General features: G+C 44.1%; 1 protein-coding gene across 1 annotated transcript; it reads left to right on the top strand.

Annotated features, from left to right (window-relative positions):
• Nucleotides 1–5,681: 5,681 nt before the first annotated feature.
• ppp1r14bb (protein phosphatase 1, regulatory (inhibitor) subunit 14Bb) lies at nt 5,682–24,077 on the top strand. Its single transcript, XM_048236872.1, has 4 exons — nt 5,682–6,361; nt 23,032–23,115; nt 23,332–23,364; nt 23,653–24,077. Exons 1-4 carry the CDS (start codon nt 6,164–6,166, stop codon nt 23,719–23,721), a joined length of 384 nt encoding a protein of 127 aa, XP_048092829.1. The 5' UTR covers nt 5,682–6,163; the 3' UTR covers nt 23,722–24,077.
• Nucleotides 24,078–24,892: the final 815 nt, after the last annotated feature.

Here is a 24,892-nt window from a genome sequence, read left to right as displayed (position 1 = left end):
ACGAACAGTCGGGGGAGTGTTTTTTCTGTCCTTACAGACTGGCATTTAACGTTGTCATTCCTTTTTTCTTTAAGAGGCGTGTTCCTCGTGCATGAGAATAGACTATGGCGGGATTAAACACTCCAGAAACGCAAGAGAATAGGGTAAAGACATTGTCAAATATTTTATGGAATTCTCTTAAAGGGCCCGTTTGGAGGGAACTTTCTGGAGTAATTTCAACTACACCACCCTGAAAGAATGTCAAATATGGCATGTGCGGAACTAGATTTACATCCCAGGCGAATTTTCCGAATTGGATTTTTTGCTGTGAATATATTTATGTGCAATTGTCTTAGGAAAGAGATTCACTATGCCTGCTAGTAGGCATGACCTACAGTTGTGGGACAAAAAAAACTACGTTCCCCCAGCGTCTGCGTTAGTTTGTGAATTTGAAAGAATGGCCTAAAGTTTAGTTCACTTGAGTTCGGCCAAGTTCCGTCAGCTGTTGGTAGGTTCCGAGAGATTCAGTCGGGAAAAGCAACTGTAGCCTACGTGCAGGCCTAACCTCTAGCTAGTCATTCAGCTGTTGCCTGGGACAAGTATCAACAGGTCCGCTCAAACTATTCTGCACAAATGATTCGACCAAAACACTGCCTGATAGCTTTATTTTGGTGTTACATTGCGCGCGGAAACGCTCAAAACCACCTAACTTGTCTTCTTTGTGTTGTTGCATGTTTGCCAAACACATGTGCAATGAACATAGTTCCCCCAGTTCCACCCACCCTGCAGCTGGCTTTTGAAAGCCACGTAATCTATGGCCGTGGCATTCCTGGAGGACTGTCTGCACTTGACAGTTCCGTCAGTGGCACTGGAAAAAAAAATGCCATGTGAAACCTCGGAGCTGTCCACACCTGTGGATATTGGTCAACCCCCACCCGCCCCACTCCATAACTGGACCCGCGGTCCTCATTGGACACCTAAATAGCTTGCGAAGAAGGCCCATACACTTAAATGTGAATACAATATGCAACTAAAGTCAAACCATTCAATCACATTTCTTATTATACTGTAGTCTACATATTTTAGAAATATGTTTTCAAATTCAGAAATTGAAGCTTCACTGAAATATAAAAACATCAGCATAGGCCTATCACTTCAAACATCCACGATAAGCATCCCTGTTTCTACACCGACTGTCAGATACATCTGTGACTGACTGAGCTATCTGACTGACAGGCCTATGTCTGTTTTCATGGCGTCTCTGCTGTGATTTAAATACATACATCTCCATTGCACCGCATGAAAGACCACAGGGCCTGCATGAGATGAGGGGTTTGAGAAATGAAGAACAGGCCTATTTAAAACTTGGAGAGGAAATGATTGACAATTATTCATGGCTTCCTATCTGAGGCTGTCCGATCTGCATGACTGAACGAATGCGACTAATGGCCTTCTTACACCAAACAACTTTGACAAGATTTGGGAAAAGATTGGAGTCTTTCGAAAAAAGTTTGAATGGGGGTGGCATTAGTTAAAATACTTCAATCTTTCAAGAATCTTTCCAAAATCTTGTCAAAGTTGTTTGGTGTAACATTAAAACTGCCGTGGCCCAGCGTATGACCCCATTACCTCTTTTAATGATTTACAAACTTACATTGTGATGTTCACCTCATCCAGATATTTGTTTCATTTGTTTCATTCTTTTTTCTTCCCTCATGTCTTAATGGAAAACTCTTGACAACAGTAGCCAGGGTATGTGATCACGTTACTCCGTAAAAAGCAAAAATGTTGGCCGGTGGCAAGGGGGGGAAGGCTTCAAAAGCCTCATTGTTAAAACACAGACGCCCTTGTGCTGTCTACGCGTGCCCCTTATCTTTAGATTAACTATCCACTTCCACCCCCTAGTGGTCATTAGGCAGCATTACCAACTCCATTGCAGTGAACTGGAAGTTAACTCGATCATGACTCAGCCTACATAGTGCATCATCTGATCGTGTAAGCAAAACGGATAAAAGGGTCATATTTCAGAGTTGAAACTGTTGTGAAATTTGATTGGTAGGGCTCAGATGAATCAGCTTCGGCTCAAATTAAATTTGATCAGTCACAGTCAGTCAGTGTAACAGTCACTCCATTCCCATAGTCATTTCTGTTTGTCTCCTTTAACTTTGCCCCTTTGCTGGAGCCTCATTTGTAAAAGCAATCATCTGTTCAATTGGCACCTTGCCATTAGGCTACCTGAACTCTCAATATAATATAGTGCTGATGTAAGCAAAGGTAGTGAACATATACCTAGCTAGTATTGTTTACCATTGAAATACTATAGGCCTACATAACACAAAACAGGGTGGCAGTGGCAGATGTTCATCGAAAAGCAAGATGAATGCTGTGTTCATTTTGTTTCTGATGTTGATGGAAATCCCATATTAATTCAATGGGCCCGTGTCCATCACTTTTTCCCTCAGACACAAATCCTAATGTTGTGTTTTGTTGTGTGCTGTTTGCTCTTTGAATTACATAGTCCCAACAAATTAATAATAATAAAACAGCTGTAAAAATGAAAGAAACAAACCTAAAAACAAGATATACCTTTTTTAGCTTTCTAACTTAGCCTATGTTTTCCATCGAACATTAATTACTTATTCAATAATCTGTTGTCATAAATAAGAAGAATATAAAGAATACTGTGGCACGACTAAGAAATGTGTATAACATTGGAATCAGAACATATTTATGGTTTAACATTACATTTAAATTATTATTATATATATATATATAGACCCTTTCAAGAGAGTTCCATTATCAGCATCATAGTTGGCCCCACAAGACTTCCTTTTTAACATTCCTTATGTTATCTTAATGCAGAGGAAGTAGATTGGGGCCCAAATAGAACGTTCAAGCATTGTTTTTGTTGTTATTGTTGAAAGGGTCTATATATATATATATATTTGGTCAACACATATTGTAATGTTGCTGTAGGCCTGCTGATGTTTGCTTGAGCATATCCCAGCTACTTGTGTGTAAACTCTGACGAACTCTTGCCTCATTCATCTCCTTAAGTGGGCTCTGTGTATAACTCCACTCACAGCTACGTATATACCCCACTGCTGACATTTAGATTAGGCTCAACTCTATTGTCATTGCATAAGTAATACTGTGAGCTTAATGCCTCCTTGTCCACTCATCTAGGTTTTCACAGGTTTACCCTAAAACTTCCCCCCCTCTTTCTCCCCTTTATCTCTCCGCCATTGTTGTCATCAGAGATCTGGAAGTAATGAGTTCTGTGCTAAATATAGGTCATTTTCACCCTCCATTCCACTGCAATCTCCCTCCTCCCTGTCTGCCTCTCTCTTTCTCTCTCTCTCTCTTTCTCACTCTGCCTCTCTCTATCTCACTCTCTCTCTGCCTCTCTCTGTTGTTGTTGTTGTTGTTCCACTTGAGGCCACACTCTGCAGTGGCTGGGGGCATTCCTGTCCCCACTGTGACATTTTATTCAGTCTAATAAAAATACTGGCTTGGTCTCCCAGCTCTACTTCCTTATTTGATATTAAAACACATAGTTTACCAGGAGTAGTATTTTAAAGCTTCTGTTCAGACCTGTGTTTTTGAACAGCTTTGTACGTCTGACGTCTCAACTCCCTCAACTCAGCAGAAACCACAAGTATGTGAATGTCACCTCAGTATCCTCAGCCAGGTGGCAGTATTGACATCGAGAAGTGACCCAAACAACGAGAAAATGTCTGGCCGACACTCAATAACAAAACAAGCTGCCAAGCTTTGTCTATGGAATGAATGTTGTTTGTATTTACTTTAGGGACAAATTGTGATCATGTGTCTGGGAGGATGCCAGCCTTCATTACCCTAGAGGCTGTGAGAGGTTGACCTTTGAACCCTCAAATTCCCAGTTGGTTGCCCGGGTGACTACTGCTGATGGGGTGAACTGTGGAATCGTGGGCGGGGAGATTAAGGAGCAGATTTGTGTGTTAAACTCGTCTCACGCTTAAGATTGTCCTCTTGAACCCTCTCTCTCTCTCTCTTCTTTCACACACACACATACACAGATTCTCTCTGTCCCCAACTTTCTCTCTCTTGCCTTCCAACAATTAACTCCCTGGGTTGGCAGAGACTTGGCAGCTAAAGATACTCAACCAACTGTCTTATGTAAACCTCATTCTGAAAGTCAGACAGGGTTTTTTGTGTCACATCAAGTCGGCGAAAGCTGTGGAAGGTCACTCTGAAACCAATGCAAACATGTTAAGACCAACAGTTCCTCCTTCACTAGCTCTAAAGACCACATGTGCACATGACCAATACTTAGTCATGTACAGTGCGTGCACTTTCACACATAAAGCCTCTTCACTCCCATTCCAGCCATGAGTCTGTAATACAGTCTTTGACTATGGGAACAGAGGCCCATCAGCTCTTCACTTGCTTCACACACACACTGTATCTAATACATATCTGGACACACATGTAGATTGCACACATAGTCTGATGCAGGTTTCCCAGCCATCTCCATCTTAAATATTGCATGCTAGCATGCTCAATTGTTTGAAAATGTGCATGTGAATGTAATCTGTACGCAGATGACAGCCCATCTCCCTTTTCTAGTAATATTTTGATATTATGATATGGTGGTATAATGGTTCTGTGTTTAAGATTATTTTGATTAATGGGGCATACCTGCAGTGTGTAGGCCTACATGTGCATGCCTCTGCGTGTGTGAGTGTGTGCACGTACATTTCCCAGTCAAAGTGTGTTAAAGCTAGCATGTCTGGGCCTATTGGACTGTAAGATCCAGACGCAAAGCACTGAATTATTTATCCTCGTATCTTTCTGGGTTGTGCGCCCATTATGGAGTGCAATCGCCTGTGTTGTTAGGGCCCCACAGCCAGTTGTTTCCAACCAACGCCTGCATGGCACCCTACTCCGACGCCTTGTGGTTACTGTATTGTGGTATTCCAATATTCTGTAGGGGCGAGGTTGGTGGAAGAGGGCTTGCCAGCGTGGCTCCTCAGCACACTTCGCAGTGCCACTAATTAAAAGTTTCGGCTTCTCTCACCGGGGAATTTGTCCCCCGCCGTGACTCACACAATAGGCCACTCGCCCCTGACTGGGAGGAATGTTGCCTCTCCACTTGAAGACCTGCAGCTGGTATTTCCCGGTTGTTAAAAGTTCAGTGAGTTTCTGGGTGCTAATGCTTTACCCTTAAGGTAAATCAAGAGCATGCAAGGCCTTTTAGAATGACAAAGTTGCAGTGAATCCCTCTGAAAACATAGTGGCTTTTAAATTATTTTTGGTCAAACATTGATACTCTAATGTGATATGGGTCACAATCTGACATGAAGATATATGCTGGTAGGCTACAAGTTGATTTTTAAGGTAAAAACAACTTATTTGTTTGAATAGAAGTTACATTAAATGTAAAAATAGTTGTCATCAAATTATTGTCCTCAAAACATTTATTCTTTGAAAACAAAATATTTTCTTTCAAGCCTTAATGACCAGGTTAAGTGAAAGCTATAAAGTTAGTGTGTGAACATATGTGCCTTGAGCCTACTTACAGAGAGAGAGAGAGAGAGAGAGAGAGATATTGAAGGAGGAGGGGGTCTATTCGCACTGCACCATTCAGCAAGGGAGGCACGGAAAGAAAGCAGAGGGGAAAAGGAGGAACAAAACCAGATCGGACAGGAGAGAAAGGTCGAAAACTAATTTATTATTGTAGGCTACATTTTCATTGTCATAATAAGTTGACTTAATCTAGAACTTTTCCGAAGTTGTTCCGACCGGAAATCACCGCCAGCTGAATTTTAGACTCTTACACTCACAGATAAGGACCCACGAGGAACGGATGCTTTGACTGAATTAGATGCAATAGAGGTAGGCTACTTTTCAGCTTCAAATCAGAGATCGAATTGAAGCAAGGACTCCTCTACTCATCGTGAACTGCGTGGCTGTATTGTTAAGAGCTATTAGCCTACATTACGAGTCTACAAATTTATCCTCTATGACCCTTAACTGCCATTCTAAACGCGTAAAGTTGCCAAATGCCTTGCAAATTTGCATGTCGCGAACAATAGCACAGTAGTAGCGGCATTTCAAAGCTGACTGACCAGCACACCGTCACGGGGAAGAAAAGAACACCTCCGAGTTTGCACCCACGGCATCAAGAGGACATTGACGGACCATGGCGGCGGTAACAAGCCCGGAATCAAGCCCACAGCCCCGCGTGTATTTCCAGACGCCTACTGGTACCGAGGAGCCCGAAACTCCAGTTCGGAAGCAGGGAAGGGTGACCGTAAAATACGACCGGAAAGAATTAAGGAAGAGACTGAATCTGGAAGAATGGATTATTGACCAACTAACGGATCTGTACGACTGCGAGGTAAGATGTAGCGGAAGGCCAGCAGCTAGCAAATGATATTATAAATCCGTATTACCACAAAGTATTCTGATGTGCAACAATGTGGCATACTCTTCACATCCTTGTCGTGCGGTGTTACTGAGTAGCCTAAGCGTGCATATGTGCTAGGATACTGTGCTTCGATTTTAGGCGATCATATTTCTGTTGTAGCCTATACAACAAAACTGCTGCAATACCTGTGACAGCTGTAGATGTTAATGACATAATTGCTAAATCAATCGGCGTCAGTCAAAATAATGATCCCTCACATTGTGAACGGTTAATTCGTGGACGTGAGTCAAGCAATCTGGCATTGACCCATATTCTATTCTAAGAATCCTAACATTACAGGAACTTGGTCGAGTTGCCTGCCAGAGCAATTTCTCTTTTATTCGGTAGCAGTTAGAAGGCATTGTTCAACCACAGCCGTTTACCTGGCTGTCGGCTCTATTGTTCAAACTAACACGAGTAATGTGTTCAATCTCGGCCTTTGCCTACAAACCATTGCAGCAGTCATGCTCTTCTTTACATTAGGCCTACAGCACTAGGTCCCTTAGGCTACGGATCATAATCTCATTTTAGTAGGCTACTGTAGTTTTTTATATAGCCTAAATATGTTGAAGGTGTTAGGCTATTTCAGGCTAGCCTATTTGTTTTCTTTAACCCGGAGAAAGATGCTTTTTGTCAGGACCGTCTTAAATATGAGAACTCAACGGAAGCGGATTAAGTCAGCATGAATCAAAGGTGACAAAAACTAATGTCGATAGGAAGGACCGGTCGCTTTTCGTTGACAAAAGAGATGAACATGTGGTGGAGACGAAGCTTTGCTCTGTCTCTAACCCCCTCCCCCTCAAGGCTGCACTGTGCATATCACAAAATTGATCTTCTCTGAGGCGCTTCTTACAATTAAAATAATAAATCCAATATCATTCAAACTCATTTCAGATATTCAAACCACCACCCCCACGGTATAGGTAGAGATAGCCTACTCCGGTGGTGACTACCCCGATTCTATTATTCAAAATGTGCTCCAAAAGCAAATGACTTGGCTAGGAGGTTGGAGAAAGCCAGCGTGGCATAGAGCCACAGTCACAGGCTTGCCCAGCTGGAGGCGAAATGAGAGTCGCTTCCCAGTGAAAAAGTCATTTTTGGCGGCGTCACCCCCTACACAGCTGGGAAGGACGTGGGCTGGTCTTTCTGTAGTGGAAAACTGGAGTAGCAGGGCGCTTCTTGAACAACAAGGGAGACGTGGCTCGAGAGAAAGAGGGAAAGGCCTGTCCCGTGGAATTGAATAGAGGCGAAAAGGGAGAAAGAGTGGAGAGGAAGAGGGGAATCATGGCAAAGAGGGGAGAGAGCGCCAGAGTGTGTGTTCTTTATGCAACACGTGCGCTTTTGTTTGAACTGGATCTTGTTGGCACAGACGCCGTTGGCTCCTTCTGTCAGATTGTCATATAGCCTAGTCAAACCAATTTAGAATAATAAGGCATATTTATATTCCTCAGAGAAACGCCTATACCCTATAAATATCAGGCATAGACAAAAAAATGACATGTTTACAGAGAACGGTTGGTAGGCCTATAGAAGAAGTAAACACAAGTTCATGGGAAAATCAGAGACAAGTGACCCTGAAAAACAGCAGAAAGTAATTTTCAGGAACTAAGAGGTGTGAGGATTACTCAAAGTGAGAGATGGAGAGCCAGGGTCATGTGTCAGGGGGAGGAGGAGAGAAGACAGCCAGTCACACTCCTAGGCCAGAGAAACAAGAATCTTGTGCACGGTGGGCTTTTTTTTTTCTTCCACTGAAAAATGAACACGCTCGCCCACCGTTTTCATGGCTGTGTGAAAATCAAATATCATGCCATCAGACCGCCAATATTTCTTCTCAGCTTTTATACTCTTTTTTTTTTGCCTCTTACTCCTCCCAGTAGCTTGAACATTTACAAACATGTTTAGTGAGGCCAACAATGGCAGACTTATGCTGGACCAAATCATCTAATCGGTTACATGTGATGACCTCTGAAATCCCAGAAGAGTAACAGAGTTAACTTTTTACACAGCTTGCTCACTTCCTGCCCTGGCCAATGACGGCACATTCCCAACGTTTTGGAAGTCCTACAACGGAATTGTGGGAAGAGAGAAGAGAAGGCAAATAGCCAAAAATAGGGATATTGTGACCATTGATATTGACCTACTGCTGTACTGTCTGAGTGTGAGGTAGCATGACTAAAAGAGGCCGAACAGCTATGTGTGTGTGTGTGTGTGTGTGAGAGAGAATAAAATATATATATCATAAAATCATAAAGGAGTAAGAGGTGATTAGATGGCACAGACATGAATCACAGCTAACAGGAAATGCCAGTAAGTCAGAGGAAGTGAGTTGTTATGAGTACCAACACCAGGACTAAAAAAATTGCCATTCTCCATTGGGTGTGTCTTTGTGCAAATGCAAATCTTCTCTCTACTACTTTTTGGATCAACATACACACACATCAAGTGATGTGTGTGTGTGTATACACTGTATATATGCGCATATGTGTGTTTGTAGGCTTAGGCATGCAGTATGTTTGCCTGAGACCTTTGAAAGAAATACCCTGAAAATAGTGTACAAATAGTAACACAAGGAAACTGAGACCACAGGTGTCAGAGACCACACAAGCACACACACATACACACATTCATGCTCACATGCTTGTACACGCCACCTGTTGCTGCTTATCAAACGTTTCCGCTCCTTTACCTGTGTATGTGTGTGCATGCAGATATGTGTGTGTCTGTGTTGCTGTGTGCGTAGGTTGATGGCCTTGATCTATCATGGCATCAGCATATCCAAAGCTGTCTCCCTGATAAAATAAAAAGATTCAAATTGAATTCAAAACGGGTCCAACTGTACTTCCATCAAATGAGGCCAGTCTGCACTGTAATGCCATAACCACCAACCAGAGTCAACCATAAAAACATCCATGGAGAATTTAATGCCATAATTTGTCAACATTGCCAAATACTTGTAAATCACCAGTAGTTACCATACTATACCATACGGAAAATTCCATACGTTGTTTTCCTGCTGTCTTTTAGCTTTGAAGGGTAGTTGTGGGCATAACCTGAGTGCCCTAATATTAATACTGGCCTATCAGTCTTGTAACAAAGAGGAAGCCATGCAGAAACTTCAAAGCGTTCCTCATGCGCTGCGCTTCCTCCCTGTGTTAGCCGTCAACAACAATCGAGACCCCTCGACCTCTCTGCCTTCACCTCATGATTCTTCTAGCGCCCCCCCATTTCCCCTCACCTCAGAACCTCCAACAGACTTGCCTGTGGTGTAAGGAACAACAGGATAATCGCCATGTGCTCGCTAATCCAATCATGGCGATACCATGCATTTACATAATAAGGCCATATAGGGAACATAAGCAAATGGTGGCTTACGTGGGCGACTTAAGTGTATACCTGTCTTAAATAAAGGTGGCTGGGGTTGCACAAGTAAATGTGTGCTAAACGTTGGCTAAGAAAGCTACCGGACCAGACCTGCTTTTTATGGAGCTATAGATTACATGTGATTGCCGAGAGAGCCTTCGTTGTGATCTCAGCAGAGCCATCTAGCCAAATTATGTTTTTCTTGGAACAAGTATTTGAATTTTAGTTTGTTTTGACAGATCACCAATACTTTGATTGATTTATATCCCAGAATATCTGGTAAAGGTATTTTTCATAGTCTCAGTCTCTGTGTTGGTTTCTGTCCAGAGCCCATCAGGATGTTCTTTGGTGATTAAACCTTTTTGTAGTTGTCAGCTATGAAGAATTTACTTTTTGCCTACAGTTTGGTGGTAGTAGCAAGGCCATCAATTCTTTAAAGAATTAAACTATCAGTATCCACTGTGATGTTCTAGGAAAAACTGACCATTTTTATTCTTATTGCTGGACATACTCTTCCCAAGAAATGACCATCTTGTTAAAATCATCCAAGCCAAAACCTTAGAGGACCTTAGTCCTCCAAGTGCTTGGACAGCAGGGAGCTGAAAGTCCAGCCGACCTTATGTAAAAGGGTTTGAAGAGTCTTTCTGGAAATAGCTGCTCTTTCAGGCCCACATGTAATTTGGGATCAGCAGATGGGAATGTGTCTGGGATGCGATTTGAGCGCCTGGTTCAGGGGGACGCTAAGTCTTTGCTCACAAATATCTAATTCTGCAAAATCTCAGGCCCGTCACTGAGGAGTATGTTTAAGGGCGTCTGGCCTGGACCAGTGGCTGAGGCTAATAGCATCAGCGTATTTAAAGCCATGTGAAGAGCTTGTGCCACGCTGGCCTGGCTCCACATTGAGATGTATGGGAGCCAGCTTGTGTCAAGCGTTGGGATTGAGTAGAGGTTCAGTGACCTCGTGCACAGACAGTACAGGGTAAGTGGGACGTGGAATGTCCAGTGAAATAGTAATGGAATATTCCCACATTCCCTAAGCAGTTGTTGTGAAAGATTTACACCAGAGTATGTGTATGTTAGTCTGTGTGCTGTTTGTCCATGAATCTGCAAATGCATTTTAGGGAATGTGAAGTTTAATATTTGGGATGTGTGTGTCAATGTGTGTGTGTGACTGTCTTGTCTGTCTGTCTGTGTCTGTCTGTCTGTCTGTGTCTGCCTCTTTTCTCGGGAAGTCTTGCAGAAAGAGTCTGCTGAGGACATCCTTTTTAAAAAGCTTTTTCCCCTCACCCCTCCACCATCTTTTTCTCACTCACTCTTTCCTCATAGCAAGCAATCTCTCAGGAGAGAACAAGCCCCTCTTCTGTCTCACACACTGTCTAGACCGATCACTCCACCAGCCCTCATCCATCCATCCATCCATCCATCCATCCATCTATTCCTCAGTCTCGGCATCGGCAGTCAGGTCTTGACCTGCTGTGATGTCCTTGCTGTCACACAAAGTTCAAAGGTCATGTCGGTGTGTGCATAGAGTCTGAAGAGCAGGGTGGGGTCCAATCATGATGCCTTGACCGACACAGAACCGCAGCAATGTTCTCATTAGACTAAAGAGCTTTGGAGTAATTACAGTAAAGGAACCTGCAATTAACTCAGAACCCGGAGAACTCCGCCAGCAGCTTCTCTCTCTCTCTCTTTCTCTTTCGCTCTTTTGTTCTTCCCCCCCCCCTCTTGCTCTCTTTCTGTCCACACTCTGCAATTTTCGACATGCTTGCCCGTTCAGAGGATGGATTAAAAGTTCTTAAGAGAGGGAGAGCGAGGCAAACAATATGTTCCCTAATCATGGGGGAGCGATTTTTGTCATGCTTCCTGTTTCCCTAATGACCTTATTTTGACTGGGTGTGCATGTGCGTATGTGTAAATGCATGTGTCTGTGTGTATGTGTGTTAGCAATGCCATGAGTCCTGTGTCATGACTGTTCAAGTGTAACCTCAGTTCAATTGTAGGCAAATCAGGACTTGACCAAGCTCTCCCCATCGGCATTTGCATTCTGTCAGAGTGGATATCCTAAAGTGCTCCAACCTAGGGAGTATGATGAACGTTCGCCGGCTTCTTTCCGCTCCAAAAACGACAGACTTTTAGCAAGAGAGCGAGCGAGAGAAAGAAAGAAAAAGAGAGGGGGAAAAAATGGAGGAGGTGAGGCAGAGAAGCAAGATTGGCTATCTGACAATTAGCAGTCCTGCTACTTGTTGACCAGTAAACATGGTCAAATATCACATGTGGTCATATGAAGACTAGAATGTGGCTGTGTTTAATCTATTATGAAGCCCTGGGGGGATCAGTATACTCGCTGATGGATTGAGTATGCCTGATCTCTTCATATAGAGTATTGATTGATCATGCCTGGCTTCTTCATATGGAGTATTGATTGGACTGGCAATTCCCATAATGGACTAGGCATGTCTGATCAACTGCTGCACTTGGGGAAGCCTACAAATGTTCTCAGATTTTCGAGTCTGTTTTGCTCCTTGTACATGTCTCTGCTAAGCCCTTTCTTTCCTGTCAGACAGGTCATCCTGAGCAATGAGTAAAGGTGATGAATGATATGTGAGGCAGCCTTTTGGGCTGTGTTGCTGGGCAACCATAGAACCAGTTCCATATATTCTGATTAATCATCTGTAGGCAAATTGTCATGGTGTCGTGCCAGAACGACAATACTTGTGTGTCAACAGTGGGACTGTAATTTTCCACTTAACTATTGTGGTTGGGATGATCTACAGTATGCTGTAGTCTCACTGATTGACTGCAGCATGTATTGTTTCACCCCTTTTGTGTTTGCTTACACTGTCAGTTCATCTGGACTAGAAAAGACTGCGATAATTGAGGACAGAAATTCTTCCATACTGACGACATTATGGGATGTGATGGCATCGGCTACTGTGTATTTGTTGACCCACTTAAAGGGGATGATGTTCCAGAGCGTATACTTCCTGGTATTCTAGTTTTTCCACAGTATCTTCATAGTCCTGTTTTGGCAGCACAACAGGTGGGTAAAGATACTGAAGCCAGTGGAGAAAGTTTTGGGTTCAGTTTAGCAGGATTTTGCCATGAAGGCCATTCAGCCCATTGTTTTGAATGTAAGGGTTTAATGAATGGTTCATTAAATGGAGTACAACAATTGAGAGAGACTGCTTTAAAATGGTTTGGTGTGGTTCCTCCAACTTCTTGAAAGATCTAAAAGCTAAAATCTAAAAATAAGAACTGCACATAGAATCTGATAACACAGTTGTTATGTTATGAAAGTGTCCTACTCTTCCTTTGGGTTGTTGCTTGCATATCTTTTTAGTGTTTTTTGAGTCACAATTAAAAAAAACCTTCCTTTGGTCTAGATTATAGCATTGTCAGTAGCCTTGCACCACTCTACTGATGGAGGTTAGTCTATGCATTGAATTGGATGTTGTATTAGATTTATTAAAGCAGACTTGTGCATGATATTCACAGCCAGCATTCCATGGAGGGATTTAGCATGTGTAACTATCTCCTAGGAAGAGGCCATCTGTAGCCAAGGGATGGAGGGAATGAGTGCACGATGGTGCTGCTGCTCTGCTAGGATTAACACTGGTTCGCCACATCCTCTATGACGCGGGACTGCAGCCCTTCACTGAGAAAGATCTATCGCTCGCAGATGCACTTAGCACAGTCATGATTTCTCTCCCTAGCTCCTTCTCTCTCTCTGTCCATCTCTCACGCCTGTGTGTGTGTGTGTGTGTTAGTGTCTGCATAAATCTGCTAAATCCTCTCCACCACTCTTTTAAGTACATTACACTTATTGACTCGGCCAATGAGGTTTGGTCACAGGCCGCGCTCTCGAAAACACTCTTCATTCCACAGAGGAAGCCATGATCACTTATCTTAATTAGGAGATCTCAGCCCTGAACTTTCCCCACACACACACAGTCGCACACATGTATACGTATGTATGTATGTATGTATGTACATTTATTTTTCAAACATACATATTTAATTTATGCCTTCCTGCCCCATATCTTTTTTCTTCACCTCCATAGCTTGGTCTGTCTTTTCTGGTGTCACATGCCAGGAAACCATTTGTGGGGCTGTTGAGCTCTGGCGTTGACCTGTGGAGTGTTTGTGTTCTGGCTGGCCCTCAGCTCCATGGGAAAGAGGTCTCGTGTGATCATGTGACTGGCCTCCCCCCATACACACACACACACACACACACACACACACTCCCGAGAGATCAGACTGCTCTCTCCCTTTGTGCAGGCCAAACATCAGCATTCCAACTGGAATCTCCAGCCCAAGATCATAAATGAGTGTCTCACCCTGGATCTCTTTCTTTCTATCCCGCTCCCCCCTCTTTTTCCCGGTTCATTCCTTCATTAATTTTATTACTCTGATCTCTTCTTTTACAGTATCTCCAATGTTCCCTGGTTAGCTGTTTGATTTTATTAGACATTTATTTTTGAGGGCTCTGTCCTTGATTGATAGATTTCACTGATCCATTTAATTGAAATACCGCTCACTTACAGCCTCCCTCCCTTTGTCACCTACTGTATGTCAGCACAACTTCTCCTTTCTGAATCTGTGTGTGTCTGTCAGGAGTGTGCACTGAGGGTTAACTGCTAGGAGCTGAAGTGTGTGTGTGTGTGTGTGTTGTGTGAGGGAATGAGAGCACTTGCATGTTTGTTATTCTTAAGTCTGCAAATTCCTGATGAGCACACTTGCGTATGTGATGTACAACAGCAGCTTAAAACCCTCTCCTGCCATGGTGCTCTAGCCCCTTCACCCCACCCCTCTCCCCTCCCCTGCCCGCTCGCAAGAGTCCTGGCCTGGGGCAGCGTGTGTCCTGCTCTCCCCTCACAAGACCTGATCCGGCTGGTCCGACCGGCTGCCTCCATGGGCCCACTGCTGTCTCTCACAATGTCAGCCCTGAAGGGACGAGCACTCACACTCATGGACACACACACGCACTCATACTTAATCACACACACACACACACACACACACACACACACACACATACTCACACACACACACACCTTCTCTTACACTTACACATTTACACTCTCACACTTACTCACACATCCTCACTCACACATACACACACACACAAAACTGTCACATATTCTGTGCGTTTTATTCATCAGAGCCTCTCCAGACGCTGCTGTTATGTGTGTTAATGGGGAGCACTGGTGGGCGAGAGAGAGAGAAAACGAACTGAAGAACCATCATAGGAAATGCTCAGTCTGAAGAGCATTGAGCAAGTCAGACTGGGGGAAAGAGAGAGCAAGAGAGAGTCAGAAAAAAGAACCAAAAAAGAAGAGGCGTGTTGCAGAGGGAGGAAGAAAATGGAAAGCTTACTCTGTATTTTTCCACTGCCCATTCCAGTGTGTGTGTGTGTGTGCACACGTGTATTTGTGAGTTTGTGTGTGTGTGTGTGTTCCTTCCTTCCTATAGTGAGGATTTAACTCAGCCCCTCGCTGCATTAAGCTTGTCACAGCTTATAAGTAATCAAGCATTCAGTTTAGGTGTCTGGGAATCGTAATGACTTTTCTGCTACTCGTGCCCATCTTTCTTTCTTTCTTTCTTTCATTCTTTCTCTCTCTCTCTCTCTCTCATCAGCCAACATGTGGTCCCTGGCTGCTTGCCCTGCGTGACTGCTGTTCCACTCTTTACTCCAGAGCTCGGCAGACGGCCCTCGTGGCACCGCCGCCTCAAGCCGCTCCTGCCGCGTCCTGCCGCTCCACGTCTGGCACCAACTATGCCAGTTATGTTCCATTCGGTCCAGTCAGTGTGCATGTGTCACTTCTACCTGTCAAACCGGTCACTCCGGCGCTCAATGGCCATTAGGTTCCATCCCGTCACAAAACGTTCCATGTGCTTCCGTTGGAGGTGGTGTCTTTCAAGACCCAGCCTGCTAAAGGCAGATCCAGCCTCTACACAAGACTTATGAAATTAAGTTGAGCACCATGGGGCCTCTTGGCCCCTGCAGGCCACCTGTATTACAGTTTGAAGAGCAATCAGCTGGGCAGGCTTCATGTCTTATTGCTTATTTGGGCTGACATGCTTGCACCAGCCCCCATATTGTCTTTAATTATGAAGGAGGGGGCCCCACTGCGGAGGATGGTGTCGTGCCACATACAAGTGAATTGACGGCAGGGCACAAATCCGGGTAAACGCAAAACAGGCACGTCTAGACAGCTGGCCTGCATCTAGCCCGTGAACGTATATGAGGGTATGTGAGTGTTCCATCTGACCACAACCCCCCTCTCTGCCTCACTTGTCTTATCTTTCACGTTCCATCTTGCCTCACTTCCTGTGAGCTAGCGCTAACGTGTGTGTACTAGCCTGTCTCGTCGTTTTGCAGTCTATGAGAGAAATGCGTCACACTCATGTTGATAATATAAATGATAAATGTGTGAACAATGTCGATGCATTAAGCTGTTCAAAAATGAAACGGAAAAGAGACGTTTTGTGCATTAATACATTACCTAGTTTGTTGTTGTAACGGCAAAAAGTTACTTTTTAAAGGGCAATGTCCAGCAAGATCCGTGTACTTCCTGACTGCCAGTCTTTGACTAAGAAGGTGACAGACTGTCTCACATGTACATGTTACTCACTTAGCTGGAAACACTGGAGACTAGCACCAACTGCACAGTCATGGGGGTTTTCTGTGAATAGCACAAGTGTATACTCATTTCTGGAAAGTATTCATTAATCAGTTTCATTGTCATACCTCAAAGAAATCAGACTTCTGTTTGTCAAGCAAGTCCTCAGGTTAGAGCACAACCAGCAGTCAGGGCATTGAAACAAGAAAAAATCAATGAGTCTTTAGCCAATTCATTTCCGAACACATTTCAGGCAAAAGTAGTCCCATGTGGTTGGCTGTTTTGTATGTTGGTGATGGTCAGAAGGCCATTTGTGCTCTTAAGTATGTAGTGCATGGCCAAGTTTAGTTGTTTCAGTGCTACAGACCAATGACTGTATAAATAGAAGAAACCTGCATGTGTGTGTGTATGTGTGTGTAATAATATAATATATATATACACAGCCATTGCTACAGACTGACAAACGGCAGACCAAAGTCAAAGGTCTGGCCAATGAGAATAGCTGACATTATTTTGAAACGGTGAGCAATGTACAGAGGGAAGCAACCTGTATTAGAGGAACAGTCTAGTTCCTCTAGGGTTAGATTAAGTTGAACAGGCATAATCCAAACGGCAATATAGTCACTTCTGATTCAAAGGCGTGAATCACTGTGTAGTTTCCTCATAGGAAAACCTTTGTAAAGCTTTTCAATGCTCCAAAGGATGTCTTTGTTCTGAAATGCCCTAATATGTACCAGTAGCAGTAGTGATTATTGGTTGTATGTATGTTAGCACCACAGTTGCTTATGATTGCATAACCCCATGTTACTGTACTTAACTTGAACCTTGTTATGAACATATTTTGACCAAGATTATTAAAAATATGTGACACACCACAAAACTTCCTGATGCAAAACACCCCAATCAATGTTAATCCTTCCCAGCTCACAGATATTATTACTGCAGTGGAACCCGTGGAGCACTGTTATTATGGGGTGTTGTTGCTAGGCAACACAGAGGGCCACCTCTCTGACGGCGCTCTGGAGTCTCTCGGTCTTCTTGGTGGCGTGGTGGAGATGCCAGACGGTTTCCACCATGCCACACACACACACACACACACAGAGGGCTCGTCTTCCTCGGTGGCGGGTGAGCCTTGGCCATGTGTTCCAGTATGTGGGTCATGGCGGTGTGTGAGCTGAAAGTGACCCGCTCCCATACTGTCACATCTCATCCGTGCTGACTGGCTGGCAGCCCGCAGACAGACGCGCGCACACGCACACACACACACATGCATGGATACACACACACACACAGATTGTCACACCCGTCATACACACACATTGCATTGTCTCTCCAATTCCCCGTCTGCTAAAAAAAACCCCAGACAAAGCAAAATCAAAATGCAAACTCACACACACAATCACTCTCACTCTCAAATTCAAAAGGAGCTTTATTAGCATGACCATAACGTTGTACAGTATTGCCAAAGCATTTGGGTCAAATACATCAAAAGGGGAGAGGAGGAGGGGGAAACACACAAATAAAAACGAATTTGAACAGAATTATGAACTATGGCAATGGAGAAGTGTATGTGTGTGTGTCCGTGTCTGTGTGTATGAGTGTGTGTTTATTTTTAGGTGATGTAAATTTCCCCTCAGCAGGTCCTTTAATTATGGCAGGAATATACATATTGAGCGGCAAGGAGGAGGCATTTCTCTTTCTCTCCAGTGAGGAAGGAAAGCCTTTCCTAATCGCTCGCTTACAAGAATTCAGGGAGGACCTTTGCCATCTTTTCAAAATAGGTTCTTCTCTTAATGTTTACGTATTTTGTGCACTATGTCAGGAAGTGTATCTCTGTTTCTACTGTGTTTAGGTCACAGTGGTGGCACAGTCTAGTGTCTTTCGGCAGCCATGTTTGTCTGTCCCTTCCCACTTCTATGGCCAGGCTGTGTTCGCTGAGTCTGTACTTTGTCAGTGGTTCACAGTTCTCATGTGTCAAGTAGGGTGCTAGCTTGTATTCCCTGTTTAAGGCCGAATAGAATTGCATTTTATTTATGTTTTGGGGTTATGTCATTTTGTTTAATAGGTTTTGCTATTTGGTTTATCCTAATTACGGTTGCTTTGTGATTCAGATGATGCGGTGCCAGTGGGGTGTTAGTGCGTGTGGTCTGATGAGATCAAACTCGGGACCACTTTAGTGAGGGGACATTTTTCTTTGTTCATCTCCTGGTACTGAAGGGCTTTATAATGGAATTAGCAGGGATCACTACTTTTCAGGTGTTTCCAGAATTAAAGGATATTGGCCTAGTTCATCTCTGCATGCATTGTTTGTGACACATCTGTACACTTTTAAGATGATTTTGCAAAACTCTGTATGAAGAGTCTCAATAGGGTGCTTTTTCCATTTGTTGAAATCTTGGTTTGGTGGGCCCCACACGTCACTACTATAAAGGGCAATTGGTTCAACCACTGATTCAAAGATTTTCAACCAGATTTAACCATGATTGAGATTTCTACAGGGATCTGCCATTTTATTGCATAGAAAGCCCTGAATTTTTGAACTTATTTTTAGGTCATTGTGTGATGGTCTCTCTCTCTGGCTCTCTGATGCTCTCTCACTCACTCACTCACTCACTCACACTCTCACACACACACACAGTTGTATTGTTTCCAAATCCAGTCATATGCACTCGATACAGTCTCTTAAAACATGCACTTATTCAGGAGTGGTTGAGGTTAAGTTGAAATGGAATGGAAGTAACCACTGGGGTGTAGGATTACCTCCAGCAGACACACACACACAGACACACACACACACAGACACACACACACACACACACAGACACACGCTTGGGAGGGATGATGAGAGCTGTTCTCTTATCCATCACCTCCCCTGCTATGCACGATGTGCTCTGATCATGAGCATCCCGTGCTAAGAAGGTGGCACCCCCTCCTCCTCCTCAGCAGAGTATTGACTTAAGCTCTGAGAACGAGAGCGTGCCACTGCCTCAGCATCCATCTCCCAAATTCAACTCCTCCTCCTCTCTCTCTCTCTCTCTCTCTCTCTCTCTCTCTCTCTCTTCCTTCCCCCCCCCTCTCTCTTCCTGCTCTCTGTGTCTCCTTGTCTCTCTTTGATTTGACGCTAATCTTCTGTGCTCTTGCTCGTCACACACTGTCTGTCTCTCTCTCTCATTTCCTGTGCCACGCTCCTCTACCCTCTTCCTCTCTTCCCCCCTTCCCCCACTCCTCCCATCATTTCCTCCTTCCCTCCATCCATCTTTCACTCGCTTCATGAGTGACTGGCAGCACATGGTGCCCACGTGTTGGGGTTGAACATTCTTTGTGTGTCTCATCTTTCTCTCTCTCTCTCTCTCTCTCTGTCTGTCTGTCTCTCTGTCTGTCTGTCTGTCTGTCTGTCTGTCTCACACACAGATAGCTAGTGTGCATTGGTCACCTCTTGTGACTGTCATGTCTATCACAAACACACAGGCTCCTGTCTCGCTCAGATCCTTAAGGGCTTTAACCCCCCTCATATCCACTTAGCTTGTGCACACATACACACACACATACACCTAAAACCATCTAGAATTTGTAGATGTGCTGCACATAAATTAACTGCTGATTTTCCATGTTTAGATCTACAACTCAATTACCGTGTGTGTGTGAGTAAGTACCCTTGTGTATGTGTGTGAGAGGTAGAGTAAAGGCGGGTTATGGCACTTTCCTAAGGACATCTGTGTATCTGTGTGAAAGGAGGCCTGTTCAAGTTTCTATCAAGAGTGGTTGTGTGCATCGCTGTGTGAATGTTTTCTCTCTCTCTCTCTGTGTGTGTGTGTGTGTGTGTGTGTGAGCGGGGAGGGATAGGGGGAGTTGCTGAGGGAGAATGGGAGAGGATTGGGTAGGGGGGCAGTTGGGCAGGTGCAATGACAGCTGGTCTGGGCTCCTCTAACCAAGGGGGAGCAACAAGGTCAGTGAGGGTCAGTGAGGGTGAACCCCCACAAACAACGGGAGCGCTCATAGAGAGAGGGAGAAAGGGAGCGAGAGAACCCCCACAAACAAGGGGAGCGCTCAGCTCACACTGGCTCCCAAGGAAACAAGCCCAGAACTCAGCCCTTCCAGAAGCTAGCTTTCTTTCTGTCACTCTTTCTTTTGTCTATCTATCTCTATCTATCTTTCTTTCTTTCTTTCTTTCTTTCTTTCTTTCTTTCCTTCTATCTGTTCTTTCTTTCTTTCTTTATATCTGTTTTTGTTTTATTTCTTTCTCTTTCTTTCTTTCTTTCTTTCTTTCTTTCTTTCTTTCTTTTTTTTCCCTTTCACTCTTTCAGCTTTTCCAGCCCAGCAGTATTGCTGAAGCAGACTATCCCGCCTCGTCTCCCTGGCCCATGTGGTTGGTGGCGCTGGGTCTTTTATTAGCAGTGTGCGTCGTACTAACCCAGGCTCCAGTGAGTCATCAAAGTGGAACCCCATAGAGGTCACTGGGGATGTGCTAAGGTTCCTGCATATGCCCACAGAAGGCAAGCAGAGGGACATTTGTAGGGTGTGTGAGTGAATTGAGAGAGAGAGGGGGAAGACCGAGAGGGAGAGAGAATGGTGGTACAGAAAAAGGGTAGAGTAAAAAAATGGAAAGAGGGGGTGAAACAGGTTTTGTTGGCAAAGTGAGAATAGAGAGATGTGGGTGTGTCGAGGGAAAGTCAGACTATTAACCAACTAGCCCTTTATTGAACAAGACAACTCTATGGAAAGAGAGGGAGGAGGAGAAAGGGGGGGGGGGCAGAGAGAAGAGGGGGGAGAGAGAGAAAGAGAGAGATGTCTAGCTTGTAATTAGGGGTTGGAGCTACCGTGACTGCACACAGCCATATTTTTACATTCAAATACAATGAGGATCTGTGTCGCCATTGGGGTAGAGGAAGAGGGTGAGAGAGACGAGGCGTGTGTTTGGAGAAGAAGCATAAAGCGAGTGATAAGAGAGGCCTGGAAGAGGAAAGGAAAACTGAGGACAAGAGAAGCAAGACGGAGAGCAAACATTAGGTGGAATGTTGGCAAAATGATACTGATGTTCTCTCTCACCAACACATTCACCCATTCCCCTCTCTCTCTCACACTCACATATACTCACTCACACTCTCTACAAAAAACATCTGCTGAATATCCAGTTGTTCCCACAGGAAATCTGAACAAGCATAGCCTCTGTGATGTGAGCCAGACCCTGTGCTATCAGTAGGCAGCAATGTGCTTATCAATCCAGTTATTTAAAGCTACACACGTCTAAAAAATATGTTTTCTCATTCTGCCTTTCCTTCCTGCCAATGAGGATGTGTGGACTAACTTATTTGGATATATTGGCACCACAGAATGTGGGTTCAGCATACTGTTAGTGTAAGACCAGTCAAACAATTCACACTGTTTATGTAGTTCTTCAGGTGAAAATTCCAGGTAATTAAAGATGATTATGTATATTAGCTTTTTTTTAAATATATATGCATGTTTCTTCTAAGTTTCAAGTGCAGGTAAACAAATAAACTAAAACAAATAAACAAAGCACAAATAAAAAGCTCTGTGTGCTCAGGAACGCACTGTCCTTTAAAGATAGTTTGAAGGAGAGTGACATCTAGTGGCAAATTGCAGCGATGTCAGCTTCTGTACAAAGCCCCGGCAACATGCGTCATGGGCTTAATGAGCCGCTGCTCTATTTTAAAACGTGCACAGCGATCCCTGGACTTAAGGCTGGAATCTGTCTGGAACCATATGTGACTTACTTTTAAAGGGCCAACAGTTGGAGCACAGAGGAGAGGAGGCCCGGCACTCATGCTCAACTCTCACAATGCAGTCATCACCCACCAAGTCTGTCATCCATGTTTTGCAGCACAGTATCCTTAGTAGTCAAGTCAAGTGATCCTTAGTGTCACTTGACTTCATCTTGTTTATGATGTGTGTTGTGTTACCATTTGAGTTGGCCTACATAGCACTGGCCAACTGGGGAATATGTCACCATTCTGAAGTGCAGATTATGTGGGTTGTGAAAGCAGATTTGCCATACACAAAGTATTAGTATGTAGTTTATATTAGACTGGACTGGTGGGCAGCCGTGGCCCACTGGTTAACTGGTTAGCACTCTGGACTTGTGACCAGTGGGCCGTGGCTGAAGTGCCCTTGAGCAAGGCACCTAACCCCTCACTGCTCCCCGAGCGCCGCCATTGTAGCAGGCAGCTCACTGCGCCGGGATTAGTGTGTGCTTCACCTCACTGTGTGTTCACTGTGTGCTGTTTGTGTTTCACTAATTCACCGATTGGGTTAAATGCAGAGACCAAATTTCCCTCACGTGATCAAAAAAGTATATATACTTATACATGTGGATTGTGTAATGACCAACAGGAGTGTTAAGAAACAATGGAGCAACTGTTGCACATGAGCTGTCTCTGGTGTACCCATGTGCTCAGCGTCTCTCTGGCTTCAGGCAACACTGTATGCCTGTTAATGCAGAGGCGACCTCATTCACTCTTAATCATGCTGTAAAGAAAGACCATCAATATGTTTGGGTTGCCAATTGCTTACCTGGTGCAAAGCAAACATGTCTTTTGTCCACTAATATGTTTGTACTGATTTTTTACCCCCCCTCTCCCCTCTCCCTCTCTCCATTAGGAGGAAGCCATCCCTGAGTTGGAGATCGATGTGGATGAGCTGCTGGACATGCAGAGTGATGTGGATCGTGCCTCAAGGGTCAAGGTAGGACCGCTAGCCATTTATGTGTTCATTACGTATTTATTTTAGCCTGGAAAAATCCAAACGAATCTAGCGACTCATGATTGGGATTTCTATTCCAACACTTTCAACGCGCACTGAAATCGATGGATTGGAAATGGATTCAGAATAATCAATTATACTTTCATGGACAGTTTTCAAAACCGATCTAATGTCTGTGTATTGTTTTTGTTTTGACAGGACCTGCTAGTGGAGTGTTACAAACCTACTGACGTAAGTGCCCACTTCCACTTTGGCTAGCAAAGCACACCCCTTTCAAATACTGTACTGAATGGCAGTGCATTCCCATATTAAATGCAACCTCATTTGAAAAAAAGCTGACCATTTGTTTGATTTAGATGGCATAAAATATCAGTAAAATGTTCTGAAATACCTGTTTAGTATTGCTTCATTACAAGTCATGATTTCAATCTATCTGCACGGTCATCAAAAATAAGTCCTAAATACCATGATCTGTTGTGACCATCATAATTCCTTTTTGTCCTTCCCCTCTTCCCATAGGACTTTGTGTCTGAGCTGCTGGACAAGATCCGCGGCATGCAGAAGCTCAGCACGCCTCAGAAGAAATAAAAGCTCTTCCCTCACCCTCCCTCCTACCTACCCCTCCTCCTTTTCTCCCTCTCCCCCCACAGCTCTCATCCTCTCATCCCTCACAGGGCTCACTGCCCTCTCCAGAACTGATGGAAGGAGTGGGTGATGACTGTGACCGCATCCCACAACCCCCCTCCCTCCTCTCTCTCAGGTTGGGGGAAGAGGAGCAGGGGAAGCGAATCTAGTCAATCAGATCAGATTATAAGCAGGGCTTATTATGTTCACCATCTCATTGTATTTTATTCAACTTGTTGTTTTGTTTGTTTTGGGTTTTGATTTAATTTTGATTGAAAATGTCTTGAAGAGAAGGAAGCAGTTATTTTTTTATTTTATTTTGAAAAAAAAAAACATGTCATTGTTATGCTGCACACACCCCTGTGTGTGTTTTTTCCTCTTTTTGTTGTGCGTGTGTACATTTTGTTGGCATACATGTGCAGATATAGTACTCAAGCTGCCATTAGGGCTAAGGGCACAGATTGGAGAACGGACTGGTTCCTGTGTATTCACGAATCACTGGCCGCCACTTTTGGACTTCACACCAACCAGCCATATTAAGCAGTCAGTCAATGCAATGTGGCTGTGTTGACCAGTGGGGACACACAACATGCTGACCATGATGGAGAGATTAGAAAGATGAGGCCTTGATCTTTTTTTATTTTATTTATTCCTTCTATTTTCTGATCGTTCATTTCCCCTTCATATAGTGTGCAGTTAAGGGCTTTGTTATGACATGATGGTATGTCATGTTACTTTGTAGTATACTGAACTAGGAGGGGGAACGTGGGAGATGAGTGAAGTGGAGGGAACACACACACACACACACACACACACATACACTCACACTCTAGAACACACCAGTATACAGATGCACACAGACAGGGACCACTGTTACCCTCAGGGAACTGCCAGGACAAAGAGAAGAGAGATTGTGTGAATCACCAGGTTACAGCATCACACTGAAACTTGCTTATCAATCAGCCAACAACCAGACCAGCTAATAAGTTGCTCTAGCCAATCTTCTTAACCATGACACCATCCTCTCTAGGGGCACAGCCAATCAGATAAAAGACTGAGCTCACTGCTGTAGTTCAGGGGTCTGTCTGTCTCTCAGATTTTTCAGGTATCTGTTTAGTGACTGCTCGAGGTGTGC

Source organism: Alosa alosa, chromosome 24 (genome assembly GCF_017589495.1).
Source record: "Alosa alosa isolate M-15738 ecotype Scorff River chromosome 24, AALO_Geno_1.1, whole genome shotgun sequence".
Lineage (NCBI taxonomy): Eukaryota > Metazoa > Chordata > Actinopteri > Clupeiformes > Clupeidae > Alosa > Alosa alosa.
Note: the sequence above shows the minus strand (reverse complement) of the source record. Positions and strands in the feature narration are given on the sequence as shown.